A 19,766-nucleotide genomic window follows, 5' to 3' on the forward strand; every position below is an offset into this window, starting at 1 on the left:
CAATAAAGATAATAAAAAGAACAAACAAAATCAAAATTCTAGAAATCGTGTGATTTATTTATATATAGAGTTGAAAAGATTGAGAAACACTAATGTAAATTCTAGGAGTCGTGTGATTTATATTTAGAGTTGAAAAGATTGAGAAACACTAATATAAAAATTAAGATTTATCCTTGAGAATTTAGGCTACTATTTTCTTCTAACTCTTGAGGATGAAGAAGATCAGTTTGATCAACTTAATTAACAAGCTTTTGGTGTTGTCATCTTTTATTTCATTTTGTTACCATTTTTTTTGTTATCATTATTTTTATTGCTAAATTTCAGGTTGTTACCATTTTTATTGTTATCATTTTTATTTAATCAACTCACCATTTCACAACAAAATTGAAGATTTCAATTTGAACCAATGACACGGTGGACCTTACTTTACTCTATTTCTATAGCTCACTTTAAATTTCACATCATTACTCTTTCTCATATAGTATTGCAAAAATGCATCTTCTTGGACTTTACACTAGATTCTTCTGCCAAAATAGTAATCATAGGATTCGTCTAAATAAAGCATATTCCATCAAGTTGAGAACCAGGAGGAACCAACACACTGCTATTTGTCCAGAATTTCAGTCCAAAAAAGTTGTAGGACAAAGCAAATTATAGTCAAAAACATTGTTTAGGTTGTGTACACATTGAGATAACAAAGAGATGATAATGCAAGAAAATTTCAAAAGGGGAGCAAGAAAAATAGGCTTCAAACCCTTTAATTTCTACAAGCTATCAATAGTTTGATAACATTTTATATCTATAAAGCAAAACTAGCTTCATATAAGAGCCATAAATTACAATAATCCAACAAAAAATCATAAATTATTATAGTCGAGACAAACGCAATGATTTACAAAACGATCATCCAATGGCTGCTAACCGATGCACATAAAACAGCTCAATTGTTGCGAACAGATGATCAAATGCGTCTACCATTTCTCATGGATAAGCCTCCTATATGATTATTGGGATTCCTGTTTCAAAAATTTGCTCACCGGGTTTCGGTTTTGGAGAGTTCTCACAAGGAGGATTGGATTTCTCAAGTTCTTCATCGATCATAATCGCCATTTCGCGACAAGTTAAGCTGCAAAATGCTTTTTCACCTCTGCAAAATATGAAATGAAATCAGTCAAGGAAAATATCAAGGTTCTGCGAATGCGATAGAGTCGTAATCGCATCATCATGGTCTTAAATTGTAACCACAGCTCTTATCAAGGATTATGACAGAACCATAATTGAAAACATTGGAAGATATGCAAATAGTGCTAACTCACCTATAGATATAAATATCTTTCCCCTCCTCGAGTTTCTTGTCGCAATGGTGGCAGAAACTTAAGAAGGCACTAGACCGATATTGGTTTGGAGTCTGTAACCCTTTACCAATCGGAGTCACTACCTTCTCCTTCTCACACTCTTCACTCTTAAAATGGTTTTTAATACATAAATCAGGATGAGTTTCCAAAACACAATCACAAAAAATATGAGTTGTTTTGGGATTAGGACCATGAGAGATCACACATGTATAATCCTCAGAAAGCTCAATCTCACTAGCTGATAGAGACTTCAAAATTTCATCAGAAGAAAATTCGGACAAAGTGTTTGGTTTCGACTCTGCCGTAAAGGCATTCGAGTTCTCACTTCCTCCAATAAAATGAGGAGAAAAGCTAACTTGAAACGCTACATCTTTCATATCAAAATCATCAATATCTAAATCAGTAGCTTTCAATGATTTGCATGAATCCATTGAACAAGACCTAGTTCTCCCGACACCGATCTCAAAAAGGACATTGGATTCACATTCACCCTTATGGATGACAGATTCATTTCGGGTACAAAAATCTTTAGGCAAAGACTTAGATGACTCGAAAGAATCCATACAAGTTTCACAAATCGGAGTTGTTTTGATCATCATTCGAGGACTTAAACTATTGTTCTTGCTATCAAGTGATTGAAGAGTTTTCCCACAAAACCTAGAACAGTTACAATCTTCCAAAGACTCTACAATACTTAAACCAACTTTGCAACAATCCCAACTCCTTTGATTCCCCTCAAAAAGCGAAGATCTTTGGTTCCTAACATGGTTACCAAAATTCGAAAGAACTTTAGTATCTAAAGGTGAAGTTGGACTTCTAACCGAATCCGAATCCAAAAACCCTTTTGGACCTAAACCCACAAACAAACAAGGGATATTGAAAATCGAGTTGCCTTTGATATTGCGACCGAAATCATGAGATTTCAAATACTTTTCAGAATTAGCATCAGAATTTGTCAAATAACCCATGTTGTGTTGATCTTTCTGGATTGAACTGCTTCTCTTCCTCAGCATTATCTCAACACACCTGTTCATCAAAACCCATTTTTTTTACATAAATCAAACATCCCAACACATTAAAATGAAAAAGTTATTCAATTCTGAATCAACAAACAATGTTAAACAAATAATTTCATCACATCTGAGAAAAAAATTAAAACTTTAACCCACCCAAAAAAAATTCATAGTCACACTTATTGCATGATTCAAGAGACCCAGAAAAGACCCAGAAAACAAAACGTTAAAATAAACAATAAATTGATTTTGAATAATACTAAAAACAAAGTTACATTAATAGTTTCATCAAATCTAAGAAAAAAAATCAAAACTTTAACCTAGAAAACCATAGGATTCTGATGGCATGATTCTAGAAGACCCAGAAAACAAAATGTACAAATTATGAAACTTTAAAACAAAATCAATGAAACCCCAAATGCATAACTTTAGGGAAAGCATAATCACTGATGAAAAATGAAAGAGTGAAAGAAAACCATAGAAAAAAGGGGAAAAGAAAAAGAAAAAGTCACCTGGGTTGTTTCTCTGTGTCTTTGAGAATTTGAGAGATGGTTTTGAAGAGAAAAGAGAGCCAAATGCAGTAAAAAAAGACACGAGATGAGTGAAAAACTTGTGCAGTACGACACTTCTCTCTCTCTTCAGTCTCTTTCTCTCTCTTGCATGCCTCAAAATCAGCGAAACAGTGAGCTTGTGAAATACTACTCTCACTCTTTTTTCTCTCTCTAGAATTTCACTGTAGAGTTTTGTCTTGTAGTAGTGTGTACTTTACCCGTTTTTGCATAATGGTTCATTGCAAAACTGTGTTACTTTCTGTTGAATCAATTTATTACGTAATGTTAATTCATGGATTAGATGAAGGGTTATAATAATACTAATAATTAAATGTTGTTTTAAGACAACAATTATTTCTTTGCTCAATTCAATTTTACATAGGGTATTGTTACTATTTGAGATGGTAAAATGGATTCGGCTCGTATTTTTTGTTTTGAGATGATAATGGATGGGGTTCTCGTCTCATAATTATATATTTGAAAAAAAATTATATATTTGAGTTTATACTCACATGGACATTAAATTTATATTTGTATATGTACTCACTCCGTTTCATATTATAAACAATCTTTTTAGATTCATTAAATGATTAATGTATCTGATATAGATATAAATTAGATATATTAGTTATTTAATGAATCTAAAAATGTAAAATTTGCTTATAATATAAGACGGAGGGAGTATCTCATAAGTATCTAAATACTTATATTCATACTTATGTAACCCGTAATTAATAATTATAATAATAATTGATCAATTATGATTTATTATATAAATTTAAATTTTTAACAATATTGAAAAATTCAAAAATATTATTGTTCAACTAAGAAATAAATAAACATTTATATTGAAATGTATACAAATTTTATAGTGGTGTATTTTATAAAATTGATAAGTATAAAATACTAGAAATATAGAAATACATATTAGTGGATAAGTGTTTGTGTCCGTGCTCGTATCAATTTTGCAGATTTTTACCTTATTTGTTATGGATAATTTTTACAGGTATCCATTAGGGATGAGTTCAATTGTCATTCTTAGTTTTGCCAACACTTTTTTATCAAACATTTAAAATTATAAATATGCATCCTCTAATGTGTCAGTTTCGCTCGGCTCAGTTCTATTTTTTTATGAACTTCTACGGAAGCGAGCATTAACAAAAAGTTCTATATTTTTAAACTTAAAAAATATAGTGTCTGCGGATCCGACCACTCTAATTTTTTGTTGGAATAAATCAAGATTTTAAGACATACACCCTCAACTATACTCATCCGTCCACCGTATTTTTTGATAAACTTTTACAAAATGGTCTAGATGCGATTAAATTATTTATAGTTCTTAATTATATGTTCGTAATTTTTATTTAACATCTTCTATTTTATTAAATTTTAATGTTAAATACATAGATATTAATAAAAAATAATATCGTAAAAATAATATTCTTTTTAATTTATTTGGATTAAATAAACAAAAATGTATATGAGAAATAATTTCACAATACAAAAGAAATGGCGTAATAATGTGTTTTTATATGGTCAAAATATCCAACACAAACAAGTCATCTTTCCGGGTAGGGCATGATGAAGAATTTTCAAGCTTTCATTTTTTGATTGGTTTTGGACATAAGCCATCAGATGATAAACAATTAAAGTCTCTTTTCGTGATAAAGTGATACACCGAAATACAACCAACGCACCAAGACCTCTGTTTGATTTGTATAAGGAGAAACTTGTTAAGCTTGAACATCAAGATGGCAGTTATTTATGTCATGTGATACATATTGATGATCATGTTTTTGAAGTCTCGCAAGAGTCACATAAGGATGCTCTAGTTGTGAAACTTTTAGGGTCTATTTAGGAGTTGGTTTTTGAAGGATTTTTTAGGGGATAACTTTGAAGGATTGTGTTTGTATCTTGAAATATGTTTGATATTTTTAAAATATTTAAAAAATAATATGATTTTATATGCTAATGTAGTATATTTTTTTTTTAACTTTTTAAAAATATCAAACATATTTCAAGATATAGACGCAACTCTCCAAAGCTCTTCCTTCCAAAACTCTCTAAAAACCAACTCCTAAACGGATCCTTAAAGAAAAGTTTAAGGTTTCATACAATAGGGAATAAACTATAACATATATGAAAATTAAAAAGAGAATTTGAAATCATGGATATTGGTAATTGATTCTTCATGGTGAAGTTCGACTTAGAGGTTGATCAATACACTGTCGTAGAGGATGGTCCTTGGATGATATTCGATCACTGTGTAACAATGTAATCTTAGACTTGAGTTTGCTTCCCCTACCGCAAAGATAAATAAAATTATGGTTTGGAATCATTTCTCGAGTCTCAATGTGTATTATTATGAAGACAATATATTGTTAGCCTTAGTATCTGCAGTTAGCATACCTATTAAGGATTATAATAATACGTTGAATGTTCGGAGAGGAAGATTTGCTAGTGTATGTGTCTAAATTAATCTTAATAAATCGGTTGTGGGTAAAGTTTGGATGAGAAATTTTTGGTATCAAGTGGAATACGAAGGACTTCAGCCTCAAAACTACGCTAGAGAAACACTACTATAAATAATACATTTCATGATAAAACTTTCACCTTGTCCAACAAAAAACGGAGGTATAATATCAAGACGCACCAAGTTTTTTTTAATAAATACCACATATGCCCTCTATTTCTAAATATAACCGAGGGGGGAAATAATTCAATGCTTCGAGTCCTAGCAACAACAATTTATATTTTTATTTCTTTAAAAATGTTGTCTTTCTTTTTCTTTTATTTTTTATTCGTAAGTAAATGATTTATTCCTTCAGTTATTTTTAATAGCCGAGATATTAGATTATCATATTTTATTATAAAAGCACTCATTAATCAAATTTTACTCTAAACTTAACTTATATGTAGTCGCTCCAAACTTGTATGCATCACTTTGGGATGGATTGCAAGACAGAAAAATCTTTAAAGTTCTTCTATCTTGAACAAAACATCTTTTCTGCTCTTGCAATCCATCCCAACATAATGGTGTTGATGTTGTTGTTGTATTTTTGGAATAATCTTCATATGTTGTCAATCAAAGAAAATATTCTTTAATTTATTATTTTCCTGGGTTGACAACATTGAGAAATTTATTCCTAAATATTATTTAAATTGCAAACACAATTATCTTATTCTCAAGATAATGAAATATCTCTAGAGTTGTTGAGTAATAACATAATCTTTGCTCAAGATAACGAAATCTCTCTAGCATTGATTGCAAGTGCGAAAAAAAATTCTTTTAGTAGAAATAGATAATTTATCAGAAAGTTGAAAAAAATTGTTATTCTCCTAGAATCCATTATCAAAATCTGGATTTGTTTAAATAATTTATTTTAATATTATGTGTAAACAATATAATTAAAAAAAAAAAAATTCCCCTCAGTTTTTTTTTTACAGAAACCAAGAGGTATGAGGCGCTTGGGATGAAACATATTTTATAGTATTTTTTAAAAGAAACACATTTTACCTCGGTTTTGAGTAATAGTCGAGGTAAAATATAAGCGTGTTTGTTGAGTTTCTTCATTGTCCTTAAACAAATATTTATCGTCCATTTAATGAGTATCAATGCTCAAGACACTGTCATTAGTGATCCGCGTGAAACTTAAAAGACATTATAAAAGCATTTGAGACAATTGATAATGAAATATTTGAAACTTAAAATAGCATTTATTTTATTTGGGAAATTTTCTCTAGGATGGATTGTAAGAGTAGAAAATTATTTGGTTTCAAAGTTTGTGTTCTTAAGTAATCATATAAATGAATATTTATTTTATTTATATAACCTTTTTTGTTCTGTATCAGAAATTTGATCTTCCTCAAGATCAACTATATGAGGATCCCCAACATTTTCTCTTCCCCAAGATATCCAACATTTGTTCTTCACCAATAGTGATGAAGATGACTCAGATTCAAATTTTGTTATATATTTTGACTTTAATATTCGGTGTAAACAATGCAATATTATGTGTAAACAATGTAGTTTGTAAAAAAAATAATTTATTAATATTTTGTGTAAACAGTGTAATGACTATTTAAAAAAAAGAATATATATCTTTCCCCTCGGTTTTGTTTATAAATCGAGAGGTATATGACGCTAGTTTTGAAAATATATATCATACCCTTAAATTTACCATACCTTTTACAATTTTCATCTGGTTCGTGACCTTATTTCATCTACATACATTAATTCATGCATCACCCATTAACAGTTACATTTTAATCAGGTGTCATAATTCTAAGGTATGTTGCTTATGGTTGACAATAGTTATGGCTTCCCTAGGATTTTGGTGATGCATTCAAGTTGGGAAGATCTTTCTGAGCCAAGTTATAAGGCCATAATAATATGTTGACATTTTGGCACTCATAGTTCATGGGTGTTACATCTTGGGTTTGGATTTAATCATGACTTGCAAGAGTTTGTGATCATTTGTGTAGATTGACAGTGGGTTTCAGTGGCCATATATTTTTTCCTTTAAGGGTTTGGGATTGGAGTCACTTCAAGGTATTAATACCCAAAGTTCATTCAAGAAGGGCTTTACTAATTCATATTCAAGGTCATGATTCAAAGGGCAAGATTCAAGTTGTTTACACAAGATTAATTCAGAGGTCACAATTTGGAAGAAGAATTCATTAAGGGTCAAACCATACACAAGTTCATTTTTTATTTTCAAAGTCATCCAAGGTTTACAAATCCATCATAATTATAAATCATTACATTAGTACACAAAACCCAAGTCATTACACATAAAAAGTACATTCTTGACTTATAGTTGACTTTGGTCAATTGTTAATCTTTTGGTCAACTAGTTGACCAAAGTCAACTATACTAATTTTAATCCTAGTTACAACATTTTTTCCATTTCCAAGCCATGACCTTGTTCTTCATAACTCCTGATTTTTCTTGCCAAAAGTTCCAAGCCTTGAGTGAATTCTCCAATCCATACCCAACCTTATCCTTCCACCCTACAAGGACACAAACATTCACAATTTAACATAACAATTTCAAATCAGTAAGCATCAATACAACATACATAACACATCCTGACACTAGCATAATAGTTGACTCAACAAACCAAGTTAACTCCAAACCTATAATAATTAATTTTCCAATCCAAAACATGTGAGTTTATAGTCATCTAATAGCCTGCAAATTGAGTCTAATTGTCATAGAATTCCTAAGCATTCAAGTCCATAACTATTTCACAAACTCATTACACTAACATTCATATCAGAATTAATACTTTAGCATTACTAACATGTAACTAACTATATCAGTTCCAAGATGGAATTTCCTAACTATAGACTAATTTCACTTAACTTACACTACAACTAACACCAATAGATTTTGTTCACCAGAAGTTTAACACCATTTAAAAATAATTAGCTCAATTCAGAATTTAACAACTCTAACATTTAACAGAGTTAATCAACATTTAACTAACTTGATTCACAACTAACTAAATTCATATCTAGTTAAATAGTTGTCACATGCTAACATAATTAACGATTTTAATATTCTTTAACAGAATTTCAGTAACTAACACCTCTAACAAACAACTAACTTTGATTTCTTTAACAGAACTAACCCTAACAGATTAATTTCTAACACAATCCATCCATAACCAACTTTAATTGAATTTAATATATATAAATTAATGCGGTCGACAATCATGGCCCTTTGCTTCTCACTCATTGTTAGATGATTTGGAATTCTCTTAACGAAGAATCCTTCAAAGACAACAATCGCTCTCCTTAGAATATTCTTAGCCAAATAAATAATCTTTTACACTTTATCAAGCAGGTTTTTAGTGGGTCTAATAAGATATCAGCCCCTAGACTTGTGTCTTGGCACCCTCCCCCTAAGAATGTGATAAAGGCCAATGTAGATGGTAGTTCCATTGGTAATTCAGGACCATTCGGTTTTGGTGGTCTTTTGAGAAACTCTTATGGAGATGAGATCACATGTTTTGCAGGAAGTTGTAGTTTCACCTCTAATATTAATATCGAGCTTCAAGTCATTTCTCATGGTTTTGATATTGCTTGGAATTATGATTTCAAAAATGTGATTTAAGAGTCTGACTTTCAAACGGATCTGAAGATTATTCAAGAGGGTGTGTCTTCTACTCATTCTTATGCGCCTCTGATGGATTATATCCAATCTCTTATTCACAAAGAGTGATAGTTTATCCTTGTTCACACCTCATATGAAAGGAAAGCTAATGCTGACTGACTTGCTAAATTGAGGGTCTCGTTTGTTCAAGAATTGAGGATATTTTCAATTTATTTGTTTACTCTAGTTATCTGTTTAGCAAATTTTATGAGAATTCAATTCTAAAGAGTTTAATTTTTTCTTATTTTTTTTCATTGATAAAAAGAATATGATCAAGATACACTTTGTATTTTTTTAATGATTTTTAAATTTGTATTTTGAATAGTTTATATATATATATATATATATATATATATATATATATATATATATATTTTGCTTTTCTTATTCATGTTTAAAGGCTAAATAAATAAATGATTTTTATTGATATTTTATACACAACTAGTGGTATTAAATATTTATTTTCACCATTTAAGTGTAAGTAAAATCAATGCTTTAAGAGTTTTTTAATAAAACTTAAAAAGGAGTTTTTATCTTTTAATTTTTAATTTTTCAGTCCACATTAATTAGAAGTTTTTGTCTGATAATTGTTTTTTACCTTTTATCTTATAGTTTTTTTTATTAACTTAAATTTTTTTTCCAAAAGTTATTTAGAATAGCTTTTGGGTTTGTAACTTTAATTTTATTATTATTTTTGTAAATTTATATCTTTATTATATTAATAAAAGTTTATTATTACTCTTCATATATATATATATATATATATATATATATATATATATATATATATATATATATATAAATAAAAGCAACACATGAATTCATAAGATGAAGTGATGTTTAGTATTTTTTAGCATCATTCAAATTACATAGTTTATGATATATTTTGAGATAGTATTGATAATTTTAAATTAGTAAAAAGTCGGAAGGGATCCAAAAGATCAACCAAAACGAAAGAAATTTGAAATAGTATTATTTTAAAATAATATAAATGAATCTAAAATTACAATGATATCATTTTATGTATGTTGCTAAATTTTATTATAAAATTTATATATAAAAATTTAATATTTTTTATGTTATCTTTAAATTTACATATATATTAAAAATGTTTTACATGTGTTTATTAATATATTTTTTATCGAATAAAATTAATTTAATAATATAATAAGATAATGAGATTATAATTTTTTAAATTAAGAATGTATTTTTATATCATTTTGTATTTGTAGTCACTAATTTACCAAACAATCAACTTAACTTATCAACTTTCAATCGTCCGCAAGACAACATTCATCAGATATTACTATTAATTATCAGTCATCTGTTACTAACTATTCCCTCTATTCCTTTTTAAGTGTCATTTTTTTTATTTTTTACACATATCAAAAAAGCAAATCATGATTGTTACTTTTTCAACAACAATTCTCCTTTTATCTATAATATCCTTAACTATTTATTACTACATTAGTTTTACTTTTTCTCTCAATATAATAATTATCCAGGAATAATTTTGACAAAATGCAATTAATACTACCTTGAATTTTGTAAGTGACACTTAAAAAGAAATAATTTTTTTTTCCAAAAAAAGAGACAATTAAAAAGGAACGGAGGGAGTAGTACTCATCGGCTCCGTTATCTTATTTCAAGGAAAATATAACTAATATTATTTAAGTGAAGAGATATTTTAATTAGGGTTTCTAAAAAATATTTTAAAAGTGGACTCTTATATTTTTGCTAAAGTAATATTTTTTAATTGAAAAATGAAAATATTTTTTTAATATCAACTGATAAAATTCCCTCTTTAGACTTCTAAAATAAATATAAAATTAATGCAATAATAAGTAGGAATATATTATACCAGTAGTAATCAGTTAAAGCAAAATAATAACATGGTAGTAAATATTAGTGTGAGCTTTGTTAAAGCAAAAGTGTTTTTAGAAAAATTTATTAAAGCAAAAGGTAAACAATCCTAACTAAAAAAAATGGTGAGAATGATTAAAGATTTTAAATAAAATAAATTCTAAAATAAATGATTTATTTTAATTTTTAATATATTTTTTCAATTATATATTTTAATTAATATTATTTTTATTATTCATAATATTTAATAAAAAATTTAATAAAAATGTCTTCAGTTTTTTTTAATTTTTTTTGGTGTGAAATTAGCTTTAACTTTTCGGTAATATTAACTTGTTCTAGAGTAGCACATGTTAAAAAATCTATAAATAAAAAATTTATATTTAATTTTTTTTTCTTACATTTACTTTTTAATCTGTGCCCTTGGAGGGCAAGTAACATAACCCTTAACTTTTTCAAGTAAATTACTACATTGCACACTTATAGCACGTGCGAGAATGGAGGGCAAAAAGGGACAGAAAGAGAGAGTGATCACAAAACGACAAAATAGAGGTGTGATGATTGAATTAAAACTGACAATAAGTCACTTTCATGGTCAGTTGACTGAGTTAAATGGGCCCACACAACTCCTTCACGCAAAAGAAAATAAACTCACTGCTACTGCTCATCATTTAAGATTCTGTGTCTTACTCAATACGAAACCTAGAAAATAATTATTTTTAAAATATTTTCTTGTTGGTTAAATGTACTAAAATGTTTCTATATTAATTGAATTTTGTTTAGAAATATTTATCATATTATCCATTATTTAATGTAGAATCTCAAATTTTTACTTGAATTGCCATTTTTTTCTTCTACTTATTTGACTAATTAGTATTTCTGGCAAATAAATATTTCCGATATTGCAATTTAAAATTCACATTTTATAACAATCTCGATAAATTATATTGAAGATCGTGAGATGCATAATAGATTTTAAATTAAGATCAAAACTAATAAGATGATCATGTGTTCGATATATTCGCAAGATGAATATGTTACATGAATTTTTTTAAAGGGGATTATCTGCCACAATTTCTGATGGGTTGGAGTCATAATGTCTGAATTAGATGAAAAGACGCGAAGACATTGTGTGTTTCACTAGATCTAAAAGTTTATGTATCTACATGAGTCGGTTTGAGTTTGCTTTAGCCAAAATTAGGACTCATACCATACATGGGTTACATCGATTCTGGTGAGGTAAAATAATCACCAAAAATATTATTTAGTCGATTTAGATAAAATAGTAAATTTGTGGGTTTGATTGGGTTGATAGATATTTACCTTATTTTTTCCCTATTTAATTATAAATGATGCTTCATATTTTTTTTCTTCCAAAAAATATTCCAATCATTTTTCTTTTAAAAATTATTTAACCTGTTATTGTTATTCTTTTAGCATAAAATGTCTAAACATATAACAAAATTCATCATACAAATATTTGCAAAACTCAATGTTACAATACAATAGTACCTAGAATTGCATAAAATACTTACAAACTTACAAGTTTTAGAATCAAAATAATCAAAGTGCAATATCATAAATAAGTTAAAATCATGACTCGCAAAATAACAAATTTTCAAGAGACTAAAATTGAAGTAACTAAGTATAAAAACATCAAAGTCATCATTCATCATATTACAAAAATGAATAATGAAATGGCGGCTTGTCCTTTATTTAAGATCATTCCGTACATCTGAAATTTCATGAAAAATGATGGTTTGTGCAATAGAATCAGATACAAAATTTAAAAGCCAAGAGAGTACCAAATGATTACACCTTTCCGAAGTTGCTCTATTTAAGTCATCAAAGTCATGGATTTTGTGAGTACAATATGCTCTTAATGGATTTTGAATGACGTCAAAACTAGGTAGCTTAGATCTTGGTGTATTTGAACTTTACAATCTTAAATGTGCATCATCATCATCATAGAACATGTAAGACTAGATTACATAAGCCATTACATGCCCAAAATATGAATTTTCACAAAATGTCATGCATGGGCCGATACACCCTTAGTATGGGTCGATACATACTAAGTGGAATTTCAAAGAATTTGGCTTTGCCTCAAATGGGTCGATACATCTTGCGAATGGATTGACTCAATCTGAAAGGTGTTTTCAAGGATTTGCCCCTGCCTTGAATGTATCGATACATTGAAGTAATAAAGTCGATACATTGAGCGAATGGGTCGACTCTCCCGTGTTTGGAGTCGACTCATCCTGAAATATTTTTCTCTCAAATTGGCTACTGCCTGCAATGAATTGACTTTATTTGGCTTCGTATTGAATCATCCAGTTGATGTATTGACTCATTCCACTTTAGAGTCAATATATTTTGTACCAAATTTTAAACTTTCATTTTGCCTAAAAATATGTTTTACTCATTTCTTTTCTACACTTACACATACATATAAATACTCATTCATGCATCATTTTATAAGCATTGAATCCTGAAAGATACAAAGAATTATCATCATCTTCAACCTCTCTTGACGTATTCATCAACTGCACAAAATTATTTTTTATCATTTGTTGACAAGAAAAGATTCATAAAGTCCAATTTAGGATTGTGTAATTAAATTGGGTTGAGTTTTTCTTTGGGAGATTCAAGGATAAGACCTTTAGGGTTTTTACTCCAAGATCAAGGGTTGATTTTGAGGTTTTTGCATAAGTCTTGTTAACTTGGATTCAACTGAGAGAAGGCTTTGAAGAACATGGGTTCTGTAGCGGTGTATTCGTCGCTATATGATCCATCGATTAAATCATAAGCAAGAGATACAATGATTTTCGAGTCGCCACCGCACTTTTATTTATCCGAAGGACTGGCTAAAAAGCGAACAAAAGCCTAAGAAGTTTTACACGTAGAAAACTAATAAAAAGATCAGAGAGTCTGGGTAAGGGGTAAATTACGCAATGGGAATGTGTTAGGCACCCACTACGTCCTAGGTACTCCTAGGGAGCCCTTTTCACACTTGTTGTATAAAATTGTTATTTGTTATGACATAAATATTGTGCAAACATGATTGGGATGATGAGAAAAGAATATACAATTTTTATTGGGTTTGAACGGATGAACCCGTTGCCTACGTACCTTCCATCAAAGGTAAGGATCAAAACGCCGTAGTTCGGCTAAAAACTTCCAAAAGTTAGTGGATTCAATTTTAAACACAAGCCCTAAGGTCTTACGTTATCCACGGGAGAAAACTCAACCTTATACAAACAACAAGTCCACCATGTGAGAACAGCTTCAACTTGCTAGTGAGGGGTTAACCCTATAATAAGCAAGGAAGACTTACAATTCAATCAACTAAGGACAAATAGGTGAGATTGACATCAACCAACTAAGATAAATCAAACCTATAGCTCATGTATGAAAAGATTAACACAAAGCCACAAAACAATTGAATGGGTGGAATTAATTGATTATGGTTATGAAAGTAGGGTCAAAGTATGATTAAGATTAATTCAAAAGAAGTATTATGAAATGGAGTTTGAAAAAAGTCAAGGACTTGGGTCCAGGTTTTTAATTTGAAAACATGAAGATGTTTGCACAATATCTATCTCAAGTTTGAAAGTAATGTGTGAAAAGGTTTAGGACATAATGGGAATGAATGGATGAAGATGGATTGTAAAACTTCTTAGGAGGTTCACCTCTTGAGATCATATAGAAGATGATTCAAGTGTGTCCTTTGGAATGGGCAATAAGCAATAATAACATAAGCAAACAAATGATACCGGATGCCACTCAATGGTCTTATTCCAATCTCACAAACAAAAAGCGGATACCGGATACCAATAGATGGATTTACACCAATCTCCTAAAACAGAAATGGATATCAGAGGCCACTCAATGGACTTACACTAATCTCCTCAACAAAGAAAATGAAAGAAAGTGGATACCGGATGCCAATCTATCTGGACTTATACCAATCTCCAACAAAGGAAACATTTGGATGTCAGATGTCAATCTATCTGGGCTTACTCTAACCTCCAACATATGATCGTAGGAATACAAATGCCAAATTACACGGACTTACAATTGTATCCTCACATACAATCAAACAATGCAAATCATGAATGTCAGATGCCAATTTATCTGGGCTTACTCTAACCTCCAACATATGATCATAGGAATACAAATGCCAAATTACACGGACTTACAATTGCATCCTCACATAAACAAACAATGTAACATATGATCACAGGAAAGCAAATGCCAACTTACAGGGGCTTATAATTGCATCCTCACATACAATGAAACAATGCAACATATGATCACAGGAATGCAAATGCCAACTTACAGGGACTTATAATTGCATCCTCACATACAACAAACAAATGCATCAAGCAAAGATAAGATGAGTGGCCAATGAGATGGTCTTATACTCACTTCCATATCATAGGAACAATGGCCAAAGGAATGATCTTACAATTGTCCTCAATGGGTAAACAACAAAGATATGTCACAAAGACAGATGAAATGAATCATGCAATAATGAGCAATTAATGATGATAAATGCATAGAGCATACAAGCAAACATGTGCATATGAAGATAAGCAATCAATCAATGAAATCATTCAGCACACACTATAACCAAACAATGAGGCTCATACAAAAGGGTTAGGCATTGAAGCCAACTGGAATAGGGTCAATGGTGCTCTTAACCTTGCCATTGAAGGGCTAAGGTGAAGCAGATGAAAGGATATGAGGGGTGTGCCTCATTGCTCTTATCCCTGGTCAGGGAGAGCATTGAATATCAGAAGGTGTGGGAGTTCAGAAAGTAGGAACTCTCTCCACAGATAAGACTCTATAGATCTTGGGCTTGAATCTCAATGCTACAACCATGTAATGGGAGCAAGGAGAAGACTCACAGGATAGTAGGAGATAGGTTGCTTATCTCTTGGGTTCTACCAATTGCCTTATTTGAAGGACTTTTCCTGCTTGGGACAAATGTAAACACACACAAACATTGCCTCTTAAGGAGGACTTCAGACAGTTGCCTGGCCAAGTAACAGGCCAGGTCTTCCAGACTACATGAAGAAAAGGGATTATACCTCAATGCAAATTGCTATAAAGCAAAGCAAAGCAAGTTCTTAAGAACTAAGCAACTAAGGGTACCTGAAATAGTCAAACAGAATCAGTACACAACTCAAAGTTTAAATCAAAAGGAGATAAGATCAACAATCAACACAATTGATTAAAAGGTGCAATGCACAAGGCTCAAAGCTTGTGAACCAAGCAACCTACAAAAACAACAAATTAGTCATGATAAACAATCAAGCTTAATCAAATTTGTATGATCTCTTTGAAGCAATGTTGCTTAACCTGAAAACATGAACTTAAACATAAGCAACAGGGCCACTAGGACAAGCCTAGGGTCAAAAAGGAATGAGAAAATCAAAACAGCAAGTGATATCCAATCAAAATCAAGTTTAAACAATCAAGAAGCAAACTCAATTGGTTTCATGTTCATATCATGCATCATCATCATTTCACAAGCAAGTTAGGTCAAGTCATGGCAAATGAAAGCTCATAGAAGTCAACAGCAAGACTTAACTCAAAACCAATCATAAACAATTCCAAAAATCATCAAATAAATCATGATCAATCATAATCCATAACATGACATGCATATCAAATTTCAGCTCAATTGGATCAAGGGAAGATAGTCAATGAAAATCAGAAAGTCAAAACAATTTCAAGCATGCTTAAAGAAGTCAACCAAACATGTGTCAACTTCAAAAATTCATAAATCAGTGATAACATATGAGAAATGAATGGGACTAAAACCATGACAAAGCTTAAGATGTCTAGTAATCACATATCAAATTTCATGACCATCCAATAAAGTATGAGAATTTCACAAATGAAATGGGAACATGTACCACAAAAAGTCAACATATGACCAAACAGGGGAGAAAAATCTCAAACAATTGGGAAAATGTCACAAACAATTCCAAGAAAAATCACATGTAAACTAGACATACAAGAGTACATTCATGCAAAAATTCAAAGCAATTTGAGGTCAAGAAGCATGGTATTGAAAATCATCAAGTTGCACATCAATGGTGTGAGACACATTGTCACACCCTACTTCAAAAAATCATAACTCAATGACCAGAGATGATAAATTCATAAACTCTATACCAAAATCACCATGGATGTGTCTAGTTTAAGCACAAAAACTTTCAAAGGCATTGGACAAATCATCACCATTTCACAAATGTTTTGGCAAAAGGTACAACAAATGGATACATGTCACAAACCCTAGCATCATTTAAAATTCATTCATCCAAAAATTCTGGAAAAAACATGATTAAATACTAGAGATCCATATGAACACAATGCAAAAAGTCTCATGAATTTTGGATTTAAATTGGTTGACTTATGATTTTTGCAAGATTGGCATCAAAATGAAATAATAATTGAAATAATAAATGAATTAACATGATTTAATGGTGTAATGTGACACGGAGTGGCATTTTTGTAATTAGATAGAAACATTAGTGAAACGCTGCGTAGCAGCTTAGGGACGTGGCAAGCGACGATTTGTCATGGCAATGAAACAGTAAGTAATTCATGCAAAAACAAAATTCCACACAGCAAATCGTGTTTTCTGGGTTCATCATCTAGGGTTTATGGAACAGTGGCACATTCATCTCCTTCATCAAATCGAAAATTTTTTGTGTGCCCGGAAATGGAAAACAACTACACCAATAGAATCAGCCAAGCATAACTAACACAAATCCAACAACCATTTTCTATGGATCGAGCCAACTACCAAGAAACAAGCAAAAATAATAATGAACATGAAACTTTAAAGCCAGATTACTCACTCATCACTCAACCATTTTCATGGATTTAAAGCTTAAAATGCTCAGCTAAGTGAAACCTATCAAAAGCATAGCATAGTTTTGAAAATGGTGAGAGTCGAAAACCTTACCAGATTGAAGTGCAATGAAGATTCAAGTGCTGTTTGGTTCTTTTGGCTCAAAACAGATGTCCAGCAATGCTTTAAATGATGGATGGAAGGAAGACTTTGGCTCAGCTATCCTTGAAATGACCTCAAACTTGAACTGCCATTGATGAGTTCTTGATGCAACAGTTGTGAAGATGATGTTACAGCTGAGGAATCAGGCTTGAAATGGACTCAAAGATGATGGTAGATGATGAAGCAACCAAAGCCAGCTCAAGGTCTTTGCAATTTTTGGTCGAAAATCCAAAATGAAGGAAATGGTGAAATGAGAGAAATGGCAATTTCTGTTTGTGTAGAATGGCTGCTAGGGTTCTGCTCAGAGAGAAAATGATCCTTTTATGTGCTGTTTATGATTGGTAAGCAAGATTAAGTTGGTGGTAATCCAAATTTTGGTTAAATGACAAGTTTACCAATTTTGCTAAAAATCCAAACATTTTGCATGGGGTGTAAGTGGCTGCTCGAAAATGGGCTTCAAACATGTTTCAAATATCATATCTGAACTATTCCAATTGGTAGAAATGGTTAGAAATGTTTAATTCAAAAGTTCCTTTTTCAACCTCACTTGAAATTAAATCATGCCATTCCAAAAATGCCATTTTGATCTATGATGTTTTGGTGAATGATGATGACATATTTGGAAAGAGGGGATCAAATGTGACTTGTTGCAAAAAACCCCACCCAAATTGGCCAAATGGTTTGAGAGATATGGCCTTTTGAAGTTCAAAAATTTCTGAAAATGATTTGATCATAACTTGCCAACCATACATGGGAATTGAGTGTTCTTGGACTTTTTGAAAATGGGAGAACAAGATCTTCAACTTTCATGTTGGGCAAAAATTCATTTGAAGCTTGTATCATGATGTAATGTTGAGGACCAAGACTTTCCATTTTTGGCAAATTCCAATTACAGGTCAAGTTTCTATTTTTGGAAATTTCTTGTCTGGCTTCAAATTCTTCCATGATGGTGTTTGACATGATATATGAGGCTTATATGGACATGAATGAGACCCCTCAGACCAATTCCCACCATCAAATCACTGATTAAATCCACAGTTGACCAAAGGTTGACTTTCTAGGGTTTTGCCTGACTGAACCACCTTCTGATGAATTCCAAACCCTAATTCCTTGAAATCTTGATTCCAAATGATATCACAACATATATGAACTCTTGATTATTGATCATGGTGCCCAAATTCTTCAAGAATGGCCACCATCCATTGCTCAATGGCTGATTTGACTGTTTGATTGCTTCATCTGCAAGTAACATGGTTAGATGACAATATTTTTGTACTTTTGGCTAGTAGACATATGAAAGGCAATGATATACAAATGCAAAACATGCTTGGTGATCAGGAACCACACTCACAAGGCAAACCACCCACTAGGAGGGAAGCTAGGGCATGCAATGATCCTTGAGGCCATGATATGATATGATATGGGCCATGAGGGATCTTAGGGCCAAAATTGGGGTCTTACAGATGCCCCTATTTAAGGTCATTCTAGCCGGAGAAGTGAAGTTTAGAAAATCTTCATCTCGACGCGGTAGAATGGGCTTAAATAATAGTAATGAGACAAATTTTGGTCCCTAAGAGACCTCATGATGCAAATGTATGCATGCGAAAGACACAAACTCTGTGGGGAATATGATTTACACAGAAGAAAAGACGATCCATCGAAGTAATATGCTCACCAGGAACAGAGACTCTAACAAGACTCTTGTTGGGGATAGTAAGAGAAAAGAAATTCAAGACACGACTCTGGTTAGGGAACAGGAAACAGACTGGAGACTTCACTGGGGAAAAGAATTCC

At 31.1% G+C, this 19,766-nt stretch overlaps 1 protein-coding gene across 2 annotated transcripts; it reads right to left on the minus strand.

The window, feature by feature from the left end:
* Positions 1 to 730: 730 nt before the first annotated feature.
* LOC127085579 (FCS-Like Zinc finger 10) lies at positions 731 to 3,075 on the minus strand. 2 transcript variants are annotated; one of them, XM_051026084.1, is made up of 3 exons: positions 2,881 to 3,075; positions 1,317 to 2,381; positions 731 to 1,147 (listed from the first exon to the last, which is right to left on the minus strand). In XM_051026084.1, the coding sequence occupies exons 2-3, from the start codon at positions 2,366 to 2,368 to the stop codon at positions 997 to 999; spliced, it is 1,203 nt and encodes a 400-aa protein (XP_050882041.1). In that variant the 5' UTR covers positions 2,369 to 2,381; positions 2,881 to 3,075; the 3' UTR covers positions 731 to 996. The 2 variants fall into 2 exon arrangements, with proteins under 2 accessions (XP_050882041.1, XP_050882042.1); XM_051026085.1 differs by lacking the exon at positions 2,881 to 3,075 and adding an exon at positions 2,689 to 2,873.
* Between the last annotated feature and the right edge of the window lie 16,691 nt (positions 3,076 to 19,766).

This window comes from Lathyrus oleraceus, chromosome 5 (assembly GCF_024323335.1).
Source record: "Lathyrus oleraceus cultivar Zhongwan6 chromosome 5, CAAS_Psat_ZW6_1.0, whole genome shotgun sequence".
NCBI classification, from domain to species: Eukaryota; Viridiplantae; Streptophyta; class Magnoliopsida; order Fabales; family Fabaceae; genus Lathyrus; species Lathyrus oleraceus.